This window comes from Zootoca vivipara, chromosome 10 (genome assembly GCF_965207765.1).
Source record: "Zootoca vivipara chromosome 10, rZooViv2.hap1.1, whole genome shotgun sequence".
NCBI lineage: Eukaryota > Metazoa > Chordata > Lepidosauria > Squamata > Lacertidae > Zootoca > Zootoca vivipara.
The window spans coordinates 50696558-50718064 of record NC_142593.1 but is presented as its reverse complement, the minus strand read 5'-3'; the positions used below and the strand labels follow the sequence as shown (position 1 = coordinate 50718064).

The window sequence follows — 21507 nt, the reverse complement described above, 5'->3', positions numbered from 1 at the left end:
TCTTGGATGCGGTTTAGATTTTTTCTACTTACGAATTTTTAGATAGGGTTGCTTCGACTTACGAATTTTTTCTCCCAATGCATTCCTATGGGATTCGACTTACAATTTTTTTCGACTTACGAATGTGCGTTCGGAACGCATTAAATTCGTAAGTAGAGGTACCACTGTATATAATTATCTCTACCCTTCTACTGCATATGGGTATTCAGATCAGCTTAAATCAATTAAAACAACATCATCATAGAGACATCCACACCAAAAAAATTCAAAAGCATGTTTGCACATTACACTGAACCCAGGTACAAGCTGTCAAATACACATGTACAAGTGTGTGTACAAAAGAGCAAACACTCGTTGATTTCTACAGCTCAACTGTTGTGAACACAGGTACACAGACGGTACACTCATTGTATATCACACTTGAATAACCGGGTGTACCAGTTCAAGCAATGGTGTACACAGATTGAACATGCATGGAACGTAGTATGAGGCAGAACAGGCACAGCAAATCTGGGAGCAAAATACTCTCTGCTCGACAGGGCAAAATGTCTCCCGGAACAAAAATGACTTTCCTAGCAGGTGGAAGATGGTTGAAGAGAGGAGATCATCTAAACCTCATGGGGCAAGATATGCCACAGTTTGGGTGCAGCAGTAAACAAGATGCCTACTTTTTAAAAGCAATGCCAGAGGTGTTGAGGGAGAGGAGAAATCAGTTGTCTGTATCAGACATCTAGGCCTGCAGCAACATCAATCATGCGATGGAAATGGATGAAGATGAGGTCATGGACTGGTTGGACACAGAGGAATGGTGGGAGGAACCAGCTGGGGAACCCCAAGAGGAAGAAGGCTCAGAGCCCTGGGTTTGATGGTGGGATGGCAATGAGTGATCAGAGGGAGAAGACTGGAAGGAGGGGGTGTTGGAAACTGAAGACATAACAGGGCTTAAGGTAAAGGTAAAGGGACCCCTGACCATTAGGTCCAGTTGTGACCGACTCTGGGGTTGCGTGCTCATCTCGCATTATTGGCCGAGGGAGCCAGCGTACAACTTCCAGGTCATGTGGCCAGCATGACAAAGCCACTTCTGGCAAACCAGAGCAGCACATGGAAATGCCGTTTACCTTCCTGCTGTAGCGGTTCCTATTTATCTACTTGCATTTTGACGTGCTTTCGAACTGCTAGGTTGGCAGGAGCTGGGACCAAGCAACGGGAGCTCACCTCGTCACAGGGATTCGAACCGCCGACCTTCTGATCAGCAAGCCCTAGGCTCAGTGGTTTAACCACAGCACCACCTGGGTCCCCTATAACAGGGCTTAGTAAGAGAGAAATCCAGAATCGGAGGCAGAAGCTGAAGGGGAGGAGGAGGCCAAGACGCAGAGATGGGTCAGGCTTGTGAAGAGGCAGGAGAGGCATGAAGTGGGAGGAGCAAAGGCAGGCACGGAGGCGCAATCTCAGATTGCTTGGGAAACATCCTGGAGAGGAGAGAGACATAGCTGGTTGTGGGGAGGCAGGGATCTTTAGTCTCAGCAACTACTTCATGGGGGCAAGACCTGAGTTGCTGTGCCCGTTAGGCCTGAAATTCCTGTGCTGATCCTGTTTTGCTAAGAAAGAGGTAACTCCAGCTCGCTCAATGTGAATTACTGCTGGCTTGGGTCCTGCCAGGTCACTTACACCAAGTAAGACTATTTGCCCCTTCAGCTCACAGCAGTGGCTCCCCAGAGTTCTTTCCCTGAGTCAACAGTGTGATGCAGCAGCAAACAAAGCTAATGCTATTCTAGGCTGCATCAACAGAAGTATAGAGTCCAGATCAAGGGATGTAATAGCACCACCCTATTTTGCCTTGGTCAGACCACACCTGGAATACTGTGTCCAGTTCTGGGCGTCACAATTTAAGAAGGATACTAACAAGCTTGAGGAAGGGTTGATGATCAAGGGTTTGGAAACCAGGCCTTATGAGGAACGGTTGAAGGAGCTGGCATTTAGTCAGCTTCTACAATATGTGATCTTTTCGGTTCTGTTTTTACTGAAGGTTCTGGGGATTGAGAAACCAGGACCTTGGAATGCCTATGGTTGAGCTACAGTCTCCTCATGATAAGCTCAGCACTGCACAAAATGAAACGAGGTGCTGCATGAACAAATAGGAAGCCTTAGTTATATCAGACAAACCACCTGTACTCACAAGGATATTGTCTGAGTGGTTCCGAGCATGCAAACACTCAAGGCTGGCTCTCTGCTAATATGGACAGCTTTTAATGCAGGTCTGAATGTCTGAAATGGACCCCTTCCCTATTCAACACATTCGTAACACAAAGAAAAAGACACTTGATTAACCTGAAGCCTAAAGCTGCTCCCATTTCAGCTTTTTTTAGACTGCTCCTTAGGTTTCAAAGCTCAGCGCCTTCTTCGCAAGCTTTTCTGCAGAGCTGTCACAGTAACAATGCCTTTGCAGTTCTAGAACACTTAAGAAATCCATGTTGGAGATATTGTGCTGGGAGCACTGGTCCGTAGCTACTGGGAAATGGCAGCTAGGGTCTGGAGGATTCGAGAGAGTTCTTCATTCTTTTGTGCATGGAATGGTCTCCAACATTATGAATATATATATACAGAGGGAGAAGTTGCCTTATAAACGAATCATCCCGACTTTGGCTGGAAGCAACTCTTCAAGGTCTCATCAGGCAGAGAGGTCTTCCCCCATCTCCACCACTAGGGCTAGATCCAGGAGCAGTTAACCCTGTGTGGGCCACTTTTGACAGGTGGGGTGGGTGAACCACCTGTCCCTCACCTGATGTCATAGGATGCCAGGTGACTGACACTTCAAACTGTGGCTGTGAAAGAAAAATCAGGAGCAGGGCAGTCTCAAGCAGGTCAGGCGCCCTGGGGCTGAGGCGCAGACATCGCTCCGGTGCCCCCGGCTTCACCGTGCAGCGCCCCACCTGCCAGCCCGGCGCCCTGGCGCCCCGCGCCACCGGGACTATACCTACAGCCGGCCCTGATCAGGAGCATGCTCTTAAGTATGCTCTCGGTTTCTCCTTTTCAGACTACAACTCCCATGATCCCTAGCTAACAGGACCAGTGGTCAGGGATGATGGGAATTGTAGTCCCAAAACATCTGGAGGGCCGAGTTTGCCTATGCCTGAGTTGGGAGTTACCCCGAGGGTCACCTAGTGCAACTCCCTGCAATGCAAGTATCTCAACTAAAGCATCCATGGCAGATGGCCATCCAACCTCTGCTTAAAAACCTCCAAGGAAGGAGAGTCCACCACCTCCCGAGGGAGTCTGTTCCATTGTTGAACAACAGCTCTCACTGTGGAAATATAAAAGGTAACAGCCAGGCCCACAACAGAACCAATATTACACACATACCCTTTCTAACAGACCAGATCATGCCTTCTGCTGGAGAACTGAAAGAGTTTCTCCCACAAGTCTGCCAAGTCATCTCGAAGGGTTAACCTATTTTAGGAGGACCTAATCATCCAGGAAGATCAAAAGGACTTCCAACTGATGCATCTGGGGAGCAGAGAAGAAACAGACATCCAGGAAAAGCCTTTGACTCACCCAGGGAACCAAGAGTATGGGCTCGCAGGATATGTGAAAAGTCAATATTCTCACACACATACAAAGAAACTGTGACCTGGTCCTAAGGCTGCAATCCTAATAGGGAATTCGAGCCCCAGTAATACCAGTGGAACTTCTGAATGAAAACAGTTCTGAGGGGAAGCTCTTTACGGTGCCCCAGAATACAATATGCGGAGGCTGTAGTGGTGGGAGTATCAGACTAGAAAAAGGGAGAGGCGGCTTCGAATCCTTACTCAGTCACAAAGCTCACTGAGTGACCATGGGTTAGTCACCATCTCTCAGCCTCACAGGGCTATTGTGAGGGTGGGATCATGTAGCCTTGAGCTCTTCCTGGAGGAAAGGTGAGTCACAAATGCAATAAATAAAAATAAATTAGCTTTCATGACTTTCTTATTCCTTTCGTTGAGTTGTTGGAACACTTTGTTAGCCTTGTTTAAGATGAGCCGGTCATTTAAATAATCTTGCATTGCTTTTCCTTCATGCAAATTACATTTTTCTCTATCTAAATTACTTCTGTGACTTCTGTTTCAGTGTATCTGATGAAGTGTGCATGCACACGAAAGCTCATACCAAAATAAAAACTTAGTTGGTCTTTAAGGTGCTACTGAAGGAATTATTAAATTATATAAAAAAAGTATTAATGTGAAGCGTCTTGCACATTAAGCATCATGTTGATATTTGGACGGCGTCGATTTTGTATTTCTGTAATAAAAATGGAATACAATGGTGGATATTTGACCACAGCTGCCAATTGGCAGGTGTCCCAGTATTTCACGTCATTTCCTCTGTGACAAAATAGTTTCCAATTGCTGTCCTTCTGGGCTGTATCAGAAACCACCCATCGCCCCCAGTTACCTGTCTGGGCTGTTCAATCACTCGCTGTGGATCGGACTTCACTTTGTTGCTAGGATGGTTGGTAACTTTGGTGACCGGCTGTTTAAAAATAGACGCCGTTTGTCTGATTGGCAGTGTTGTGTTTAAATCTGGCTTGCCCTATTCGAAGACAGGAGAAAACCACGTGTTATCACACAGCTGATAAGCAGAACAGGGAAACAAGAGAAGTTATTACATGGCTGGTAATCACGGCGGGACATGCAAGAACTTGCTTGTATTTTTCTCCTGAACCCTAAATGTTTTTTTAAAAGAAGGAGTTACCATGATAAACTACACTTTGGGAAAATTTCATGGACCAGCTTACCTATGCATGTACGGCAAGGGTGGGGGAAAATGTGGCCCTCCAAGCCTTTTTACCTGGCCCTCAGGACTCTCACTACATCACAGCCACAGCCATACCCACTCTGTGGTCCTGCTTCACATCCTCCATGAGGTTTCTGCCCGGTTGGAATTCTGATAATGCCTTTTGCTTGCCTGCATGCAAGGTTACTGAAGAGGGAGGTTTTTATTTGGGGACATTTTGATGCAAGGATGCTTTTCACCTGGAGCCGAGCTGAAAGAACATACATAGAACTTTATCCATAACAGCCAAAAGCATCCCCTTCCTGGAGTGGTTTTCCAGGATCACATTGGAAGGAAGCTGTAACTGCCTGGAAAGTCGATTTCCAGTGAGGTCAATCAGTGATCCACTTGGCAAGGAACACCCATATGACTGACTAGTCCGGGAAAGCATTGCCTCACTTCGCTTTGTTTCGACCTCAGTGACGTCTTCACATCACTGAACCGGACAGGATATGTAGCGTTCATTGCACTTGATCCTGACTGTCTAGGGTCACTAAGGAAGGGGAGAGAGGACAGAACAGCACTTAAACAGCCACCAAGTTAGATGGCTTTAAAAGAGGATTAGCCAGCCATACTGTCTATGCTCTGTCTCCACAGTGGGGGGCAGAAATGCATCTGAATACTGTACCAGTTGCTGGAAAACACGGGGGGGGGGAGTGGTCTTGTTTGAATCCTGCTTGCGGGTTTCCCATAGGCATCTGATTGGCCACTGTGAGAACAGGATGCTGGGCTTGATGGGCCACTGGCCTGATCCAGCAATCCCTTCTTATGTTTTTACGAGAGAAGTAATGGCTCCATTCTTAATTTTATTATCAATCAATCAGCCTTCAACATATATCTGAAGGTGATATACAAAACAGAAGAAAAACCGTCACAAAGCAACAACGAAACAAAAGATCATAGAATCCTAGAGTTGGAAGGGACCCCTACAATACAGGGATGTTTTGCCCAACAAGGGGCTTTAACACACGACCCTGAGATTGCGAGTCTTTTGCTCTTACCAACTGAGCTAGGAAGGCAGATATGTCCTGAAACAATACAAAGCGGACACCTGTTGGCAGAGGCCTCTTTGCGCAGCTGGAAAAGCTTGTCAGAACAAGATTGTTCTCTGTTTGCTTCCTTGTAAGTGCAGTTAGGGCACTCCAGTGATTTCTCGACAGGAATGCTGTTCCGCAGAACAGGGGCAGCCACACTGAAAGCCCTGCTCTGAGACAGAGCTGTATCAGCAACCAAAAAGAGATTCCTGTGCCAAGTAAAATCGATGCACCGTGCAAATGTAATGATCTACTACTTCTGTTCTGCTAGCACAAGAGGAGAACTACCCCACTCCTTTCCCCTGCAGACCCTTTCCTGTGCACCCTCTAAATCAGGCCCAGGGGAGATGGGAGCCTCTGGAGCAGAGTGAGGTGCCAGTGGGTCAATGGAATGCCAAACCGCTTTGAATTCAGCCCATTGCCTTTCTGCCATTTCCAGGGAGGATGAGAGCAATGCAGATCAACTGATCCCTTAACTACTGGAATCCTGGCCTGAAGATCGGCCCCTGCAATGCCCTTTAATGCAGCCTTCCTGCCAAAAAAAACCTACTTTTGCTCCCCCTATGATGAACGGCGTTGACAACATTGTGAAAATGCACAAGGTAATCTCTTGGCCATCACCTGTTGCATCAAAATGTTCCCTGGAAGTGTTTTGCCAGCCTTATCGTTGTTCATCATACAGATGGAAAGCAGTGACATTTGGTACCTTTGATTATACACGCAGAAGTTTTGTTGAATTATTTTCAAGGGTTATGTTCCAGGCTTACTTCTATTTATTTTGTCACTGCCAAAGCATTGCAAAAAGAAAAAGAAAAATGGAAAACCAAGCAAACCCCTCCACTACTGATCAAGATAAATGCAAAGATGTCAGGGAGAAGCTGATAGGAGTTGCGAAGAGTTTATGGAACTGACACATCTATAAAGTGTGCTTGTGAACAAACCTTGTTTTGACTGAGCGAATCGTTCCTTAACCTCTGCTTGTTCTTCTGTAATTTACTAGGCATCATCTTCCCTGTCCTGAAGTCAAAACTGCTGAGGTCAACAGTATTCCCCAAGTATCTCGACAACTGGGGCTTGCTTCGGAATTTCTTCCCACTCGGACTGCAAATATAAAGAACAGGAGAATGAGACATGCTTCACTCAGAACTTAGTACTCCTGGCTGGATCAGGCCAAAGGCCCACCTAAATCCAGCATCCTGTGGCCAACCAGTTGCCTGCAGGAAAAACCGCAAGCCAGACCCCAACACAGGGGCACTCTCACCGCCTGGGGTTTCCAGTAACTGGCATTGTGGAGCTTTTAACACATGTATTTTTCTGCCCAAAGGCCACATTTCCTTATAAGCAACCTTTTTCTCGCCAGGGGGTGGGGTGGGGAGACACGACAAGCCAGGCCAGAGTCTAAAGGACAGCAAAGGAATGGTTGTGACCTTCCTCTGCACAGCAGTTACAATCCAGCTATGCAAAGGTCAGAGGTTTAAACATATCTCCATCCTTTGTTCAAGGACACATTCCAGCCAGACAAAAGTAGTCACTGAAGGCACCAAGTTGAGCCAAGGAAGGGAGGAATCCTGAACACTGGAGGAATAGAACTGAATAGAACTTGCCTGCAGGCCTAAGCTTGCTACAGATTCAATCCTGACCACTGAGCCTACACTGGTCCCTAGATCAGTAATTGATTTACAATATATAATTGATACGTACTAATTGATTTATGTTGTGATTATTTTACCGTTAGGCTGCCTGTCAGTGTGCTTTTTTTTTTTTGCTTTTTTTTTGTCAGTGATGTTTGCAACGTGTTTCTAATGTTGTACACCACCCTGAGATCTTTCCATAAAGGGCAGTATATAAATCGAATAAATACACAACTTTTCCATCCTTCGCTTCAGCAGGAAAAAGGAGGGGGGCAGAGTAGGTTACAAACGCCACCTATTAAGGCAGATTGTAAACCCAAGGGCCAGGGCCAGAAGTCACAACACCAAAGGAAAGAGGAGTGGGAGGGAAGAGGAAGAAAGCAAGCTTGGGGACCGTTTCTTTCATTCACAGAAGTCTTACAATGACCAGCTGGAACTGAAAGCTGTCAAGAAAACAAGGCCGCTAAAGTTGTTGCTGGTCTTTCAGCAGAGATTCGTGCTGGCCAAGCCTGCTTTAAAAGAAACATGAAGGGGCATCTAGGCTTCCACCAGGTGTTTAAACCACATCTTTGCAGCCAATCCAATTGCAGCACCAGGCACACTTGCTTTTACGCTTCTGTTTGGACCATGCACAAGGTTTGCAAAGAGGAGCTGTGTATCTCCAAATACTTTGCCGTAAGGGCGGGAGAGACACACACTTACCAGTGTGTCCCTGGAACATGCCTAACGTGCATTTAGGGGAACATGCGCCACTCCATCGCACTCTGCGTGATCTTCACAGGAAACACCGGGGCAAAAACGTAGCCAGCTGGCTGCCATGAAATGTGCAATTGACCCTGCTCAGCAGTGAACAGGACGTGAGTAGGACGTGAGAAATTCAGGTTCTGGTTTCTACTGAAGCAAGCAGCTCGGTGGGTGGATTCTGGCAAGCCACCATCTCTCAGCCTAAGCTCCCTTTCCAGATACAGTAGTTAAATATAGCAAAAAAGATTCCAATTCACTTTTTGGAGGAGCCATTTGACACCCCCCCTCGGGGGTATCCCACAGTTTATTTGAGATACTTCCTAATGCAGATAGCTGCCATGTTCAAAATTCATCAAGCCCTCATTCACACATTCTTGTCCATCACCCAGTTTTCATCCACCTGCTGATTGCCAACTGAATGCAAGCACCGATTTTTTTTTGGGGGGGGGGAAATGCTGCTATTGAGCTAATGCATAAGATCCATGACAGGCTCATTCACACATGGTGCCATTGCCAAACAACGAGCATGTACATCAAGCCCCGAGTGCTAAGCAGCTGAGTGACAAGGGATCAATACTTGTGCGAACCTGCCTACAGACGCTGCTGGATGTGCTCATTCTCATCAAAGATCTCTTGCAGCTTTGCAGATTGGCTAAAACGGTCCTCAAAAAGATTGCAGGTGTCTGACGGCATACAAAAGGATTCCGCCTTTCCAAACACAGTTCAGAAGCTCGTTCTTCAGGGCAAATGCCCAGAGATTAGGTATTCTCTTTGCAATGCGGCTTTGAAGCTTCCACAAAGCCACGTGGCTCCAGGAGCCCAGCAGAGCATTAGGATTCCTAGGCTCACACAAAAGAGTCAGAATGAAAGTGGCACCTTTTTAAAATAGACGTTTCGAAATTAAAACTGCACTTGCAGGTTCCTGATACATGTCTCCTTAAGTATATAACTAAACCATAAAGCAGTTTTCTCCTCCTGTTTTCGTTTGCTGACTAAAGCCACTGTTGTTTCACAGGCCTCCTGGCACAATTTAAAAAAGCATGCACAGCCAATGGGCAGAGCTGATGCGAATTGTAGTTCAGCAACATCTGGAGGGCCAAAGGTTTTCCCCGCACCTGCTTCTAACAATTTGCAGCATGCTGGCTCTCTGGATGCTTTTACAAGTTCCTTCCGTCTCCACGCATTTTGGAAGGGCAAAGGCCCTGGCAACGGGCACAGCTCGCTGGAACCCGGTAATAATTTGCAACAGGTTCAGAAGCACAGCAGATGTGAATGGGATGTGTGTGGAGGAAGTAGAACTACTAAGCAAATTTCAGAACATCTGGATGAAACATGGACAGAAATACTGCAAAAAAGAAAGAATTAAATGCCTGTTTTAAGAACCAGGTTCCTATTATTTGCCTTTATAAAACCAATGTTTCACAAGAAGGCTCGAAGAGGAAGTCCACCAAATAAAACCACTTGAAAAGAGATACTCTGTTCAGATGGACTTTTTTAAAAATTACACAGCGGCTCTTACTACTGTAATTAGTCAAGGAACCAACCTCAATTAATAGGGCCGCTCATTCATGTGGGTGACACATCATTTCCTAATGTGAAAGACCAGTCATATTATCTCTCCTCCTCCACACACAGATAGATAACCTTCCATCTGCCACAAATAGGGCGTCATTCAACTACGTAAGTTAAAATCACACACACCCCACATCCCTCATTCTCTTAGATTCAAGTGGGTGGCTAGGGCAGCTCAGAAGACCCTCATGCAACAGTAGAGGCCTGGCTGGAAAGTTTCAAGGCGACAGCCGCTACACAAAAGGACTGAAGAAAAAGAAATATGAACTGGCTCTGCTCTGTAGCTTCTGGGAGAAGCTAGAAGCCAGGTGGAGTCACAGATCTTTGAAAAGTGTAGACTCGCACGTGGCAGCCAGCTTCTGTTTCGACTTGACATATTCATTTGGGGCTTCTCAGAAGTTCATAAAGGCAGGAAGCGGGCAGGAGGAGCGCCGGTCCAAAATGGTACCCATCGAAGAGGTGCCAGAACTGCGCTCTGGCATGTTCCGGCTGAAAAAGGCACTGCCTGTCCTTGTATCAGCAGCAGCAGCAGCACCAATCATTTTTCACTGGGGGTCAAGGGAGTTGTAGTCCAAAACATCTGGAAGGCGCCAGGTTGGCAAAAAGGCCCTCTAAAGCAGGGTTTCCCAAACATGGGTTTCCAGCTGTTTTTAGACTACAGCTCCCATCATCCCTAGCTAGCAGGACCAGTGGTCAGGGTTGATGGGAATTGTAGTCCAAAAACAGCTAGAGACCCAAGTTTGGGAAACCCTGCTCTAAAGAACCTCCACGCCTTTATGGAAGAGTTGTTGCTTTTCAAACAACCAGGAAGGCACCACTGCACAGCCTGTTGCCTTAAACAACACTTCTGCAATCTCATCTCTTTCAGCGGGTTTGCACAGCGCAACTGAGTCAGAAGGCAAACAAGCCTGTTGACAAGGGGCAGGTAGGCACCAGCTCCCAGCTCCATTTCCCTGGCCGCAACACCACTGACAGCAGGGTTTCCAGACGCCGCCTTTGCAGCCTGGAATGCACAACCCAATACTTAAAAGTGAAGGATTTGCTCAGTCAGAGGGAACCAAGCTTGAACGGGAAACTTCTTCCAGTACGACAGCACTTGACGGCTTGCTTCCCCACGGCCAAACCCCATTACCTAAGAGTCAAAACACACACCCGCTGCCGTGCAACAAGCTCAGATTACCTTTCACTGCAAAGATCATGAAAAGCACTCATCACATTCAACTAGCAACAACGGCGCTCGTGCCGGCCGACTCTTTTGAGGCTAGTAATGGTGCGACTGTTAAAAGTCTCTGGTCTTTTGCTGGTGCATCCCCTGCTCTGCCCGCTTCTGGCCCTCAGAAACTGGCCCAGAAGGAAATGTGGCCCTAAGTCTGAAAATGGTTCCACATTCCTGCTTTTAACAGTCCTGCAGAAAGAAGGAAGCTCAAGCAAGCAGCTGCTTTTACCTATGTCAAAAAATTCCCGTTTTTTGTTCAACCACTGAATTTTCTTGCATCTGGGCACCCTAGAGAGAGAAAACATAGGCTGCTGCGGTGTCGTTTGGTAGCAGCTAAGAGACCGAGTTTGAGTGCACACTTTACCTTTACAGTGCCAAACAGTGTTCAAAATTAGCCAGGTGCCAGGAGCATTTTACACTGGGCTATTGGCCACTTTTGGCCACATGAAGATGACTGTGCGTGTGATGTCTCCACCATCCAGAGGTGCATGCCTGGGGATTGCTGGATCTTTATGTTTTCATACACTAATACCCCATCCTGTGGAATTCTATCAGTTATATTTTATCCGCACAATCAGAATGAATTCCCGGAATCAATATGCCTTTTCTGTGCAGCTTGAGCAGGAGCAGTGAACAACGGCATAGCTAATTGTTGAAGCTTGTCTCCACTTACCCCACACTGCCCTGCTCACAGTTGCAAAGAATGGTCTATTTCACCATTAAGAAAAAGAGGCCAGGATATATGTGGAAGGCCCCTGGATCAAGGGCCTTTTCTTCTTCTCAAAGGTCTTAACCTAGCTCAAGGTTGTCATCTGAACTAGCCAGATGTTGAACTGAGAATCAATCAGTCAGTCAATCATTTGAAAAATAAGACTTTAGAGCTGTCTTGCCCCAAAATAGCAACTAGACATTCAGTTTTGTCAACTGCAACCTTGCTTTTGAGGAGCTTTTATATCTGAGTTTCTAAAACTGCCTTCAAACTGCACTCCCTCCAAAAAGGGGGGAGAATTCTGGGCACTGATGTCTGCGCCTCACAGAGTTACAATTCTATTTTTTTAAAAAAAATATATTTATATTATATTGAAACTTTTCAGGGGGACACAAAGTGAAAAAATGAAGGGAAAAAACCAAGAAGGTGCTTGAAACTGTAACCCAGTAGAATAATAGAATAAATATTTGTTGCCATTGTCCCTTTGCGGGAACAACGAAATTTCTCGGTTGCTATATCAACTCAACTCAACTCAAATAAGACACTCCACATAAATTAAAATACAATACAATACAGAACAATATAACAGATAAATAAGATGACTTCAAAGTCCAGAGTTTCCATTTAAGGCAAAGATTGCTCTAGGAAAGAAACTGTTCTTGAGACGGCTCGTTCTCGCCTTCATTGTTCTATATCTCTGTCCTGATGGCAGGAACTCAAAGAAGCGATGACCCAGATGTGATGGGTCTCCTGATATATCTAATGCCTTTCTGTGGCACCTGATGGTATAGATATGTTCTAAGGTAGAGAGTGAACAGCCAATGATACTCTCTGCTGCTTTAATAATTCTACACAACATTATCCTTTCCCAAGAAGCGCAGCTTCCGAACCATAAGTATGATATATATAACTAATAGATTCAGGTGCTGTGTTGGTCTGACACAGTCGATATATATATATATATAGAGAGAGAGAGAGAGTCCAATGTTATGATTCCAATGAGTATACAATTATTAACAAGGCATTATAATTTTTGTAACCGCATTCCAAGTATCATTATACAGTATTTCATTATATCATTATATTTTTCCATATACAATCTTTGACTAAAAACAATCTGTTTATATGTTGCAAGAGTTGTCATATCTTCTATCCATTGATCAAAGGGGGGCATAGTATTATCGTTCCAGTGAATCAATATCAGTCTTTTGGCAGAAGTGAGGGTGTAAATAATCCATCTACGCTGACCAGCTCTCAAACCCCATGTAATTAGCATGTGATTTAGGAGAGTAAACCACAGTTACAATTCCTAAATTTCGCCTTCTGCCATGAACTCCCTAGATGAGCTTAACACAGCACTTCTGTAAAGGTTACAACTAGATAGTGCATGAGAAGTGCTTTGAACTCTTAATAGCGCTATGCAAAGTTTATTATTTTTTGAATCACATATAATTAAAAGCCCAGAGCAATCGCATTCAGTAACAAGCAACTGGGAGTGTTAATCACTACAGACTAACGGCACCTTAGAACTGTAACACACATCAGCAAAATTTACAGTAATGGTAAAGGTGCGGGTTTAAGGGAGCAGAAAGATTAAAGGGAAGAGCTTCCCCTAAGAACAAAATAAGCAAGCATACATAGAAACACAGAAGGGACCCCAGAGGTCATTCAATCCACCCCCTTGCAATGTTTCAGCAAAATCCACTACTGTGAAATTTGGAACTCCTAGTTATTGTCCCACTTGGAGGAAAACACAGATTTTAGGCACATGTTAAGCACGTTTCCTCAATTTCAATTAAAGTTCAGTCAAAGACATTGGCTGCATACACATTACCCGCTTAATATGCTGTGAGATTGTTCTTTCGCTCAATTTGGAGCACCATGACGGAAACCAGAGTGCACATAAATGCCGTTTACCTTCCCACCGCAGCGGTACCTATTTATCTACTTGCACAGCTGTGCTTTCAAACTGCTAGGTTGGCAGGAGCTGGGACAGAGCAACGGAAGCTCACCACCGTTGTGTGGATTTGAACCACCGACCTTCTGATCACAGACCACAGCGCCACCCGCACCCCTGTTTGGGATACAATGCATTGAAACATAGCATTTCATAAGAAACAACAGGATATGTAGATTGTGGCCAAAGCTGCGTGTACACTGCTTCCCAAACCAGCAGTGGGAGCACACTTTTCGCTGAGTAAACAGGAGTGTGTGTGCACAGCCACCCTGAGGTCTTGTGCCATGAGGAGTTTTCAGTTCAGGAAGTTCAGGAAAGCCACGCAGGCTGCAGGATAAATGTGTAATGGAAATAAAAACTCATACCCCCAAGCCCTTGTCCACCTCTCAACGATAAGGACTCCATATCCAACAAAGATCTAAAGAAAATCTCATAAGCCTTGAGAATGAGGTTGGAAAATGGAACCTTCTTTCACAGGGCTAGTTGAGGGGACAAGACAATTTGAGAAACTAAGAGGAGAGATTTCAGCACAACACTAATTTTAGGCTTTTGAGAGGAGCCTGAAATGCAAACTACCATATTCCTTCTATACCCACTTCTCTTAACACCCCTTTTTTTAGAATAAATGGCAACTTTGTTCTTCTTAACCTTTCCTCTCCTTTATGTATTTTGCCAAAGTCTGCTTAAGACTTTGGGTTTGTTTTTAAAGAAAATCTATATAGAATTCACAGAAGAAAAATATTTAAAGGTGGCTTCTAACTATGGTTCCCAAATATGAAAAAGGAAAAGAGAAATTATGTGAATTTCTATACATTCCATGGCAGTTTGTATCTAGCTAAACAGTTGTGTTCTACATACACACAATATTTCTCTAGGCGCCATCCCACAACTGGCATTTAAATATATACAGAGATGATTTGCAAAATCAAGACCTTAGCTTTGAGATGCTGCAGTCTACAGAAGAACACATCAAACAACAAGCCCCAAGCTGTCTAGTTTGCATTTCATTTCAGGGTTTTTTGGGGTGGGGTTTTTGTGTTTGTTTTTGCTGAAGACTGCCATCATTGCTCAGGGCCTGGGATTGAACCCGCTCATAGCCTGTTTTCCCCCAATATGGAATTCCAACATCAAAAGTTCTCTCTGCATATTAGGAGGCTCTACAAATTACGTAGCTTCCTCATGTGGGAAATGTTCGACCTTATTGAAGAACACTAAGAATCTGCTAAGCAGCAGTTTCTCAAAGCAGCTTGCTGTGGGACTCCTAAACACATTTACTCAAAAGTAAAACAGCCCTTAATCCCTAGAAAGCTCGTTTGAGGTGGTGATCTCAAAGCGCAAACCTTTGCAGGTTCAGTTTGAAGTACGATCCACCCAGCTTCACCACATTTACTCCTCAGTGAGTGCATACAGGGTGGCAGTATTACAGCGCAATCCTGTCATGTTTACTCAAAGGTAAAGGTAAAGGTAAAGGGACCCCTGACTGTTAAGTCCAGTTGCGGACGACTCTGGGGTTGCACGCTCATCTTGCTTTACTGGCCGAGGGAGCCGGCGTTTGTCCGCAGACAGCTTTCCGGGTCATGTGGCCAGCATGACTAAACCGTTTCTGGCGAAACCAGAGCAGCACACGGAAACGCCGTGTGGGACCTATTTATCTACTTGCACTTTGACGTGCTTTCTAACTGCTAGGTTGGCAGGAGCTGGGACCGAGCAATGGGAGCTCACCCTATCACGGGGATTCAAACCGCCAACCTTCTTACTCCCAAGCAAAAGAGTATTGTTGTTGTTTCAAGTTCAGTCTATAATTTTTATTATGATGACCCGCCCTTTAGCAGCAAGTCCCAGGGCAGGTTATAATAATTTAAAATTCAGTATAAAAAAATAGTGAAAACAGACCGCAGTCACATGAATGGGCTGAGCCTTGACATCACGTAGTTCAGGTGTGTCTGCATACACACAACCACCCTCCATTCTTCAGTCAGACAGAAGCACTCAAGGAGGACACAACGTGGGAGTGGAAAGGGGTGTGGTCTGGGAAGAGGGGTGTGGCTTACAGAGAAGGAGTGGCCTAGGAAGAGACCCGAGGGCCACATCTGGCCCTCGGGTCCTGATATTTCCCCCTTCCTGATATTTGTAGTGCAATTCTTGAGCACTCACAAGTGATTTTCTTATATCTCCAGTTATTCTCACTCAGGTAGGCTGATGATATTAACCACATACTGCAGCTTGCGTAGGTTGGACCTGAGTTGTAATTATGTTATTATTATTTATTACATTTATATACTGCCCTATACCGGTGCTTCACAAGATAAAATCGCAAAAGAGTATTGTTGCATGCCACCCCAAACTCTTCCAGGCTCTTTCCCAGCGTTCATTTTCCTCAGAATGAGGGGCAGCGGAGACTGCAGTGTTTAGGATACGAGTTTAACTTACACATATATACATATATACATATATATGACAACTCCAGGTTCAATACTCGAGAAGTCAGAGTGTCAGCGTAAATAGGTAGAGTGTTGCAGTAAATTGGAAAGGACTGTGTGGCAGGAGCTCCTCGGTCCTCTTCGCCTAGACATGGCAGCCAGCTCTGCTAGTGGATCTGATCTTGGTGAAAAGCACCTCAGGGGAGGGCATGCTCTTTATCAAGGACAAGGCCTTTGGAACCACCACTGACATTGCCTGTAATTTTTCAAAGTGCAACTTTCCAAACTTGTGCTTGAACTTTGCATTTCCCTCCTCCCTCCCATTACTTTTTCCTTGTGTGCTGCGTCTTCTTAGATTGCAAGTTTGAGGGCAGGAACCATCTAAGTACCAGGGTTTTTTGGTATGCCGTTCCAAGAGTCTTGTGATTTGATACTGGGCCGGGGTCAAGGTGTTGCTCTTAGTATATAAAGCTCAAAGCATTAACACCCCAAGAGGGTCGTGCTTCTCCCATAGCTGCAGCCTTGGTTTCAAGAAGGAATCAGGCATGGCTCTGTCTCTCCCAGCCTGCAGCCTGCAGCTTCCCACTTTGAGGTTCACACACAACTCACAACTCTGCCTTTGTCTTTCTAACTACCAGCGTGTTGCCATCCTCCTCCTTTTCGTGGAATTAATTAATGATGAAAAACTGGAAGTCAGTGACAGGCCATATACCATATATGTGTGTCTTGCAACACGCTTCATATTCTTGCAACACACTTCAAACAAAAATAGATATGAAGGGAAACCTTTTACACACTGAAAATTGGCCCCATCAATCAATCAACTAGTGCTTTCACTGATTAGTCAAATGATTAAAGCACTATGAACACCACATATTTATAGCACTAAGATCTACCCAGATAGTTTTCGTATAGCAGTATTGCACATTCTAATAACAGTCAAGATCATTTGCTTCGATAAGCCAGCTTTTGGGGATTGTAAACTTAATCAGCGTTTCATATCTGAAGGCTGGGAAAATCCATTTCTCCTGTGCTACATGGCGTTAGGGATGTATTAGGTACACATCCACACAGCGAACTCATGTGTGATATTAATGGGGAAAGTATGTACTGCAAGCCTAAAAGAAATCATTACAAAATGCATATGAGTCCAGATTGCAACACACTAATAATACTGTGAACTTGCCCTGTATCTATTGGACTTGTGCAAGATTTCCTTCATAACTGAAGTTTTGAAAACCTCTTCCTCCATTTCACTTGCCATCTCCGTGACTCAGGGAAGACATGAATGTTCCCAATATCCTAAGCATAGTCAGGAGATTAGGGGAAGCTGCATCAGCACCAGAACCAAACTTTGCATTGTTTTCTTTTGAGTTTGTGTGGCCCTGAACGCTACAGACTTAGGTCCACCTTGCGATCTTTTCTGCAGTCTCGGGCAAGTCACAGCCTCTCAGCCTCAGCTTCCCATCTCTGAAATGGGCATAACAGTGGTCTATTGTGCAAGGCTGTTGCTGAGAACAAAAATAATAAAGCTGGAAGCTCCGTTCCAAATAATTTGCACACAAGCAAGGAAATAGAAGACAAAGTTCTTGTGCTTGCAGGTTTCCACCAAGGTAGCAGGTTTGCTACTGTTTGAACGGGATTATGGTCCAGATCTGGCAGTCTCTTTTATGCTCCTTTTTTTAGTTTTAGCTTTTTTGTAAACTGCTTGGAGGTGGCACACACATTTTGTTGAATAGAAAGCTAAACAGACTGGGCCTGAGCAGCTTGGGGATGGGAGACCATGGGGTGGGGGGCGCACGGAGGGGGTGAAACTACAATGCAACCGTGCTCCTCAAAGGCAGAGGGGAAGAGCAGGATGCATATTTGCCCAATTAAATCTTGTTCCTCTCTTCCAATGTGCTCAAGGCAGTGTTTTGCACCCAACAACCCCGTAAATGAAGCTGGTAGACCTTGACTCGCTCAGGGCAATTCAAGCAACCAGGGGGCGGTGCAAGACATTTTGCCGCCTGAGGCAAAACTCCCTGCTGTTTGTTTCCTCCATAGGGGAGCTGGGGGGCTGAGGCTCTGAAAGGGCCTCCTCTCAAGGAAAAGACTTCACCACACTTCACCAGGTGGGGCGGCAGTGCTTTCTGCCTGGTGATGCAGCTTTGCCATCTTGCAGGCCTTCCAGAGAGAATCATAGAATCATAGAGTTGGAAGAGACCACAAGGGCCATCCAGTCCAACCCCCTGCCAAGCAGGAAACACCATCAAAGCATTATTGACATATGCCTGTCAAGCCTCTGCTTAAAGACCTCCAAAGAAGGAGACTCCACCACACTCCTTGGTAGCAAATTCCACTGCTGAACAGCTCTTACTGTCAGGAAGTTCTTTCTAATGTTTAGGTGGAATCTTCTTTCTTGTAGTTTGAATCCATTGCTCCGTGTCCGCTTCTCTGGAGCAGCAGAAAACAACCTTTCTCCCTCCTCTATATGGCATCCTTTTATATATTTGAACATGGCTATCATATCACCCCTTACCCTTCTCTTCTCCAGGCTAAACATACCCAGCTCCCTAAGCTGTTCCTCATAAGGCATAGTTTCCAGGCCTTTGACCATTTTGGTTGCCCTCTTCTGGACACGTTCCAGCTTGTCAGTATCCTTCTTGAACTGTGGTGCCCAGAACTGGACACAGTACTCCAGGTGAGGTCTGACCAGAGCAGAATACAGTGGTACTATTACTTTGCCACTGGTTTTCCTCTGCTCTGAGGGGCAGTGGAACGCTGTGCTGCTCCCTTACCTGGGTTGCTTACCGTAGGTGGTGGCAGTGGGCCTCAGGCCCACCTCATGGGTGCCCATGTGGCCCCTGCAGTCAGGTGCAAATGCCCAGTCAGGCCAGGAAGGAGAGAGCCCCTTGTCCCAAGTTGTTAAGGGTTTTTTTTCCAGGTTAACTTGGTCCTTTAGCTTATCAGCACCCAGTGTAGCTTCTTCAGGTGTAACAAAATGTGCGCTAGCACATTCCACAGAGTAACCTCACTGTTGCCCTTTTAAAATCTGATGGGGAAAGGAGGGGGGGGTTATTGGGTTGTTTTGTTTTTGTTCTTATTACCGTATGTATTTTGTGGTTTTATGTTGAGACCTGCGGGTGTAGGGAGGTATACAAATTTAATCAGTGCTTTTTTTCCTAATAAAATGTTTAGGGGTACTCTCATTTTGACTCAAGAAAATCACCATTTTATAGTTCAAATTGAGAAAAATACAGTAAACGGACAAAAGTACAAAGATTCACAAAATCTTTTGGGGTACGCGTACCCCTGCGTCCCTCCGAGAAAAAAAAAAGCACTGAATTAATGATAATAATACTTTCACATCATACGTGCACTGGAATGTTAGGGGGGGGTTGAGGTCTAAAAAGCCTCAGTGACATTAGGACATGGTGCAAGTTGAACTGGACTTTACGGAAACCAGACGCTCAGCACTGGAACCACTGGTTGTGGCAAAGGTCCTGTGTCCTTTCTAATGTTCGGGGTCCACCCTAAAGCTAGACATTTGTTGAGGACCAAAAATGAGCTCATATGGCTTGAGGCTTTTCAACACAGAAACAGAAGAGGAAAAATAAAGCAAAAGGTAGTTGGCAATGAAGTGAGGCTTAGGAGTGCAATATCCTTTGCTGCAATTTGGGAATAAGTATTTCACTGCACTCAAAAGAGGGCTGCAGCCCCCCCCCAACTTCCCCCATTAAACATATTGCTGGAATATAAAAGCATGACAACTGCTGCACATTAGCATCCCTGCACGCTTAGGACATCATTCCATTCTCCCATTTCGAAGCAGCCTTTCTCACCAGCCTGCCACACACCACAGGCAAAGATGAGAGTGGGCGCCCAACGCTGGCCAATCACCGGCCAGCGCATTTGCATACGGCTGGTGGCACCCCGGGTCAAACAAAGGCAGTAACCCGGAAACGGGGGGGGGGGGGTTGCAGAGAGAGAAGAGCGAGCTTTGATGGCGAGACATAGTTCAGAGACAAAAGACCTGCTCCTTTTCTTCTCTTTTTTTTTACCCCTTCATTTGGACAGACATTTGTCAGCTCCCTCTTGTTCGGCAGCCACCGCACAGGCGCCTTTTCAAACAATCTGACAGTTGTGAAAGAGCAAGCGGGATGAAACATTCCTTCTCCCAAGAGAGCAGGGCGGGGGGATCAGGGAGAGAGAGGGAGCTAAATGCCTTTGCTTGTTAAATGCATTCGAACAGCACGCAGTAAACAAAAGTGAGAGGATGGCCTTTTGGCTACAGCTCATTATGAGCCCTAGGAATTTGGGCAATAAAGGGAAACTGAACTGATAGCATCCTCTAAAATTACAAAGCGGTTTTTACCTCCTCCTCCTTCTCCCCTTTACAAAGATGGAGGGGGAAATGAACCCATAGTCCCGAAATTTGGCTACATCACCCATTTAAAAGAGATCTCCACAGCACCCTTGGGCGTGTTTTCATCACTGCTGGAAACAGGGAGATGGGAGGGGGGTTTGCAGCGCAGTTATTTAATGCTGAGCTTCCATTAAGGTTGTAAAACCGCTTTCCATTCTCTCTCCCGACCACACACAGAATTTGTAAGAACCCCGTGACCCATTTCTGCAATACACACAGCATTATCTCCTCCCCTCCCCACCCAAGTTCGGCTTCCACAGGGTAAAAAGAGCATGTGTCGGACACTGTCTATTGCCAGTCATTTCGGACAGGTGGTACCCTAAGGAATAATGGGCCATTTCACACTTTGCACAGAATCAGCTGGGTTTCTCACTCAACATGTGGCCAGTCACAGTCACCTTCCCACTGCATGGGCAATGCACACTTTTGGAAACTGTGTATTTTTCAATGTACAGAAGTAGTAGTAAGTGGTGCTTCATGAGGCCTCACGAAAGCCACAAAAGAATATGTGATCCAGGAGCGAAGTGAAATTGAAGGGGAGGTGTCTGGTACCCACAGGGAAATTTCAAGCCCAAGCCTGAAATTTTGTCCAGTCTTTTTACTTATGGAGAAGGGAAAACTTACTGACCGATTGCAACGAACATTGTGTGCAAGAAAAGTGAACCTCACCCTGCCCTCCAAGTTGTTCTAACCAAGAAGTACAAAGGCCCTGGGATACTGGGGGGGGGGGGGGAATCTGAGCAGTTACCACTGATTTCTAAGAGGGGAAGTGCTCAGGGTCCAGGAACAAGCTACCATCTTCCCAGGACAAATTTCTCCCTCATGTGATTATAATCATGTGGTTACAATTGTGCAATGGAGGAGACGGGGGCTGCACTTCCAGAAAAGCTGGAGCAGGAATAGGGAATCTTTTTCAGTTCAGAGGGCTGCATTCTCTCACAAGGAAATTTCGGGGGGGCATGTAATGATGGGGGGGAGCAATGCAGTGGCATAGCGTGGGTTGCCGG

General features: G+C 45.6%; 1 protein-coding gene across 2 annotated transcripts in view; it reads right to left on the bottom strand.

Annotated features, from left to right (window-relative positions):
* The window catches only part of MBD2 (methyl-CpG binding domain protein 2), a 49728-nt gene that overhangs the window by 16448 nt on the left and 11773 nt on the right, over window positions 1-21507 (bottom strand). The window contains exons 2-3 of one of the 2 annotated variants that reach the window (XM_035100566.3): window positions 6785-6944; window positions 4429-4566 (exon numbers count right to left, since the gene is read on the bottom strand). In XM_035100566.3, the coding sequence (XP_034956457.1) occupies window positions 4429-4566; window positions 6785-6944 (298 nt within the window). The remainder of the gene's footprint in view (window positions 1-4428; window positions 4567-6784; window positions 6945-21507) is intronic. The other variant, XM_060280361.2, reaches the window with a different exon arrangement.